This window comes from Ciona intestinalis, unplaced genomic scaffold, assembly GCF_000224145.3.
Source record: "Ciona intestinalis unplaced genomic scaffold, KH HT000032.1, whole genome shotgun sequence".
NCBI classification, from domain to species: domain Eukaryota; kingdom Metazoa; phylum Chordata; class Ascidiacea; order Phlebobranchia; family Cionidae; genus Ciona; species Ciona intestinalis.
The window spans coordinates 30,068-35,802 of NW_004190354.1; the positions used below are offsets into that span (position 1 = coordinate 30,068).

Here is a 5,735-nt window from a genome sequence, read left to right on the forward strand (position 1 = left end):
CACGCCGCAGGACTTCACCCACATAGAATAGAAATATAATAACAATGTTACAATCATAATAGAGAAATAAACGAACATAACAATCACCAACGCTCCTGTAAATTCTGTAAATATTCTTCGTACTATTAATTAAAAAGATAAAAGTGAACGAAAACATGGGCCATCTTACCCCACCTTGCTATATCATTTTTTTGGGTAAAAATCCAATGTTATAGTTTTAATTCATAAGTCTGTATTTTAACAACATTTCTTAACTTTGCTTTGCACAAGTTTCACTTTTTTATTAATTTTTTCCTTGTTGGTAAAAATGTACTTTTATAGTATTAATCTAGATAAATTAACCTGATTTTAATTTTGCTGCTGGCGAAGAGTCTTCACCCCCCACCTTATTTGCTAACTACTAACCCCTATAACCACTAACCCCCTAACCATCAGCACCTAACCCCCTAACCTAGGGGTTAGTGGTTAGCAAATAAGGTGGGGGGGGGAGATTCTTCACTAGCACCTTGTTTTTAATATAAACGTCATTTTCAAATGTCATGTTTTTACTCCAGATCACATCAACCTTACCCTGTGTGTCGACTTGAATCCACGTTCTGCCGTGATCTTTGAGTTCACCATGTCGATTACTCCGTCGAACCCTCCATCGGTACCAGCCTTCTTTGTTATTTCTATGGCTTCTGCTTCACTAAGATTTCTATCCCATAGCACGGTTCCGTCAGCTCCTCTCTCTAACGCCACCTTAAGGTTCTTTTCCTGTATGAGGTAATCAAACACTTAAATATAAACTCACATTATGGATTTCTATACACTTGGTAATAAGCGGCATGTGGTTTATAAAACAGAACACCCATGTTATAACAACAGTGGTTACCCCTGCCATGCAAAAACAATTTGCATTAATACAAGTTTGACTTAAACTTCTAAAACAACTTTAAACATTAAAAAGAACAAACACAAGTAAACCTACATTGATATCAGCCATCACTATTCTGGTTGTTTTCGGTAAAATCTTCTTGGCTAATTGTAAACACCATAAACCCAACCCACCCGCCCCCACCAATAACACTGATGTAGACCCTGTAATATATGTTGGTATCAATATATTGGTAAATGGCCTACATGCTTCGTTTAATACCTGTAGTATTAAAGGTCTTGGCTTATAAGCTACCCTTTATGCCACCTTTTTGTTTTTGTTTGGCTGATGAATGGATGTAGTTTATTTATCCTCGATGACGGGGCAACCACAGTCGTTATAACACGGGTGTTCTGTTCCATACACCCCGTGCTCGCTTACGAGTTACCACGTATGTAACTTTGTGGGTGATAGATTTTTCTGTATGGCTGACAATTTAAGTTAAATTAAAGACACATACACCCACAATAGTAGCATCGAGCTTTGAACCCGGTATCCTCTGTTTACAATGCAAGCACACTGTGGGTCACATAGTAATGTACATAAATAATATACCTTACCTTTAAGTTTGTTCATCCGTTCAATAGCAGGTTGCAATGTAGTAACAGCATTATATGTAGTGAGACCACTGCATGGTAACATACACGCAACTTCAAGGGGAATAGATGGGGGAACTTTGACTAAATATTTTTTCTCACGAACCCAAACGTATGTTGCATATCTGGAACAAAATCAATTTATAGAATACAATACATAATTATACAAGTGTTATTTTTTAAGCGCCTGTTTTTGACAAGGGGGCAACTACAGTCGTTATATCACGGGTGTTCTGTTTCATACACCTCGTGCCCGTTTACGAGTTATCATGTATGTAACTTTGTGGGTGATTCTTTTTCTGTATGGCTGACAATTTAGATAACCCATTAGTGACCACTGGGTTGGAGTGATTGTAGTATCTTACCCAAAGACACATATGCCCAGAATGGTAGCAGGGTCAAATCTAGATATAATTGTTTGAATGACAAGTAACAATATTTAGTTTGATTGAATCAATGACTTTACCACAAGTTTTATTTTATTTGTTTATTAAGAACAAGGAAACTTGCAGTTATGAATATACAATTACAAAATAGACTTTATACAACAATTATTCCCAGGGACTTATATGGTGAGTAAAATAATATTTGATTGACAGCTAGTTTGATTGACAGCTCACCCTCCAGGAGTTCCGACACCGAGTCCATTATGGCGTTGATCGCAAAGCGAGTTTTCGTTTTCATAGCAAAAGCGACAACTGCCACAGGAGATCCAGGGGTGGGCTACAACCTCATCTCCAACTTTTAGGTCTTCAGCGTCTGTGTGGGTAAAAAGTTAAAATAAATTTGTTTTATTGTCTGTAGAAGTAAAGTTGTTTTAATATTTAGATATTAATATAATGTGGGCCCAAATCATAGGTTTCTGACAAGCACCCCACCCCATATAAAATAGAATGTATATATGTGATAGAGAAGAAATAAAATTAAAGGAAAAGGGAAATGAACGTATGTAACTTATTTATCCTCGCATGGCGGGGCAACGACAGTCGTTATAACACGGGTGTTCTGTTTCATACACCTCGTGCCAGCTTACGAGTTACCACGTATGTAACTTATTTATCCTCGCATGGTGGGGCAACGACAGTCGTTATAACATGGGTGTTCTGCTTCATACACCTTGTGCCCGCTTTCAAGTTACCATGTATGTAACTTATTTATCATCGCATGTCGGGGCAACGGCAGGCGTTATAACACGGGAGTTCTGTTTCATACACCTCGTGCCGGCTTACGAGTTACCACGTATGTAACTTATTTATCCTCGCATGGCAGGGCAACGGCAGGCGTTATAACACGGGAGTTCTGTTTCATAAACCTTGTGCCCGCTTACGAGTTACCATGTATGTAACTTTGTGGGTAATTGTGTTCTTGTATATCAACAAAAACAATCACTCAAGCAAGTATAAAGCAAGTTACATTTGTTCATTCATTTACTGTTCAAGTCCCATCATCCATGCATATCAACCAAACTCTTTACCTGGATCCACCTCACTTCCCAGTGAATGCACCACACCCGCTATCTCATGTCCTGGCACGATGGGGAACTTATACTTGGGGTTGTCGGTGAAATGTGTCTTCTTATCGCCCTGGTTTATCTCGTTGAACCACTGGTTAATATCGGAATGACAGATTCCGCTGTAGAGCGTCTGCAAGGATTGTATATATAAGGTGATATTGTTATCTTTTACTTTAATTTATGTGATGCCCCCAGCAATATACACCACGTGGCCTGGGATATAGGCGTTGGCGTTACCTTCCTACTAATTCTTGTTAAACTCATACACCACAAATGTCCGGTGCCATGACACATCGGGTATGGCGCCTATCTTCAGCCCAAAGGTTATAGGTTCAAGGCTTGACGCTGGCAGATGTATGGAACAGAACAGCAGTGTTAAAAAGATAATTGTCCTGCCACATAAGCATAAATGTAAGTTTCCTTCAATTTTTAATCAAATGATTATTTTCTGTTTTAAAAACATAAACTGAACCCTTTTTGTATTCCTGTATTACCTAATATTGTAGTAATATCATCTTGGACATAAGCCAGGGTTTTTCAACTAAAACATGTTCTTACCTTAATGATCGCCCCTTTAGGTGGTGGGGTGGGTATCGCATCCTCGCAGAGTTCCAGGGGGGTTTGGGGGGCAACAATCTGAGCTTTCCTCATGCCTATACTTTACCAGGTTAAGTAGAAATGAATGGGTTTCCACACGTGCGCATTGCATGCAGGGCGTTGTTTGCATTCCGTCAATCATTTATTAAGTTGTAACTTTACAGCTTACCTTGCAAAGTCTGCTGCTTATCTATGTTTGATGAGACAACATTGTTTCATTGGGGAATGTTTGCTTGCTTTAGTGTATTACAAGTCATGTGTGTTTATGGATTATGTTTGTGATGCTTACTGTTACTGTACTAGTTGGGCATAAGAATGTAACTTGCTTTATCTTTATGATTAGGGCAATGACAGTCGTTATAACACAGACATTCTGTTTCATACACCTCGTGCCCACTTACGAGTTACCACATATGTAACTTATTTATCCTCGCATGGCAGGGCAAAACGACAGTCGTTATAACACGGGTGTTCTGTTTCATGCACATCGTGTCTGCTTACGAGTTGCCACATGTCTAACTTTGTGTTTTTTTTGTATTCTAGACTTTGCCGCGTAAAACCTTATTGTCTCCTCAGCTCCACGGATGTTTGCTTGTTGCTTATTTTAACAGTGGCGTTAATATTTGATATTTATCTAATATCCCCACGGCTCTGCGGATCTTTCTGTTCCTGTGATTCCTAATCTTGAGCAAGAAAACGCGTCGCTTCAAACTGTTAGGTCAGACATTTTTTATTTGTACGTGGTTGAACATGGTTGTATAAACGACCCTCGTGGTACCCAACATAACGTTATTTCTTATCGTCGTTTTTGCTTCGGGATAATAGTGAGTGCGCTGTATCCCAACCTGATATATTTTGTTTTACTGAATAATATTACTTTTTGCAACAAAATGTTTCCTGTCATGACCATTTTCAGTTCCTTTAAAATACCAACGTGTTGTAGCAAAAATCAGACACACAATTTTGCACAATATCCAATAAATATATAACAAATTATAATAAAACTATTTTTAAGTTATGATGATTAAGAAATATTTATCTAATATAATATTTCAGTCAAAAGTTAGATGTATTTTATATTACAGGATTAAGTTACAAATAAGTAAAGTTAGACTAAATATTTCAAAAAATAAATAACGATAAAACGACAGTTGTTATAAAAACCTTACACTAAAATAAAAGTATCGCATGTTTTTGTTAAAGGACGTGACCGTTACACCAAATAAAAAGATATCTTATGTGAAGAAATTTAATCAATGTTTCATATTGTAACAAAGTAATTAGATATCATAAAACATAAATGGGGTTTTCAAACAAAAATATGCAAAGGACAAACTTTGTGGGATAAACATGGCAGTTATGACATTAAGTTCATTATGACATCATAAAACAATGATTTAACACCCTCAAAAATAATCACCCAAAAAGTCACATACGTAGTAACTCATAAGCGGGCACAAGGTGTATGAAACAAAAAACTTGTGTTATAACGACTGTTGTTGCCCCGTCATGCAAGGATAAATAAGTTACATACGTGGTAACTTGTAAGCTGGCACGAGGTGTATGAAACAGAACACCCGTGTTATAACAACTGTCATTGCCCGCCATGCAAGGATAAATAAGTTACATACGTGGTAACTCGTAAGCAGGCACGAGGTGTATGAAACAAAAAACTTGTGTTATAACGACTGTTGTTGCCCCGCCATGCAAGGATAAATAAGTTACATACGTGGTAACTCGTAAGCAGGCATGAGGTGTATGAAACAGAACACCCGTGTTATAACGACTGTCGTTGCCCAGCCATGCGAGAATAAATAAGTTACATACGTTCATAACAACATTTGCCTTTATTCCAGTTTCTTGGGCCGGTACAAGTCTGGTCCATCCACCACAGACAATGCAATACCGAGTTGCGCCACGTAATACGTGCCCATTATTATAAGGTTCTCGTGTCCATATGGTCCCCTGAATTTATTGATTGCCAGCGCACTGTCCGACACCATGAAACAAAAGCTCCAATACAGCCCATGAATTCATACCAACGACCTACAAATATATCAAGTAATAAAATATTATTATAGGGATCCTTAGAGTCGACTGCAGCAGCAAGCTG

The 5,735-nt window shown here is 38.0% G+C and overlaps 1 protein-coding gene and 2 long non-coding RNA genes across 3 annotated transcripts in view; 2 read left to right on the forward strand and 1 right to left on the reverse strand.

Annotated features, from left to right (window-relative positions):
• Nucleotides 1-1,623, forward strand: part of LOC108950162 — a 5,934-nt gene extending 4,311 nt beyond the window's left edge. The window contains exon 5 of the long non-coding RNA XR_003396627.1: nucleotides 1,537-1,623. This is a non-coding gene — a long non-coding RNA (uncharacterized LOC108950162). The remainder of the gene's footprint in view (nucleotides 1-1,536) is intronic.
• LOC100184065 (alcohol dehydrogenase-like) overlaps nucleotides 1-3,692 on the reverse strand; it is a 5,625-nt gene extending 1,933 nt beyond the window's left edge. The window contains exons 1-6 of the mRNA XM_002119345.5: nucleotides 3,584-3,692; nucleotides 2,987-3,155; nucleotides 2,133-2,271; nucleotides 1,477-1,637; nucleotides 971-1,080; nucleotides 571-756 (exon numbers count right to left, since the gene is read on the reverse strand). Coding sequence (XP_002119381.1) covers nucleotides 571-756; nucleotides 971-1,080; nucleotides 1,477-1,637; nucleotides 2,133-2,271; nucleotides 2,987-3,155; nucleotides 3,584-3,676 — 858 coding nt within the window. The 5' untranslated portion in view covers nucleotides 3,677-3,692. The remainder of the gene's footprint in view (nucleotides 1-570; nucleotides 757-970; nucleotides 1,081-1,476; nucleotides 1,638-2,132; nucleotides 2,272-2,986; nucleotides 3,156-3,583) is intronic.
• LOC113474907 lies at nucleotides 3,164-5,702 on the forward strand. The gene is made up of 4 exons (XR_003396628.1): nucleotides 3,164-3,436; nucleotides 3,604-3,692; nucleotides 4,166-4,340; nucleotides 5,479-5,702. It is a non-coding gene; the product is annotated as an uncharacterized LOC113474907 (long non-coding RNA).
• Nucleotides 5,703-5,735: the final 33 nt, after the last annotated feature.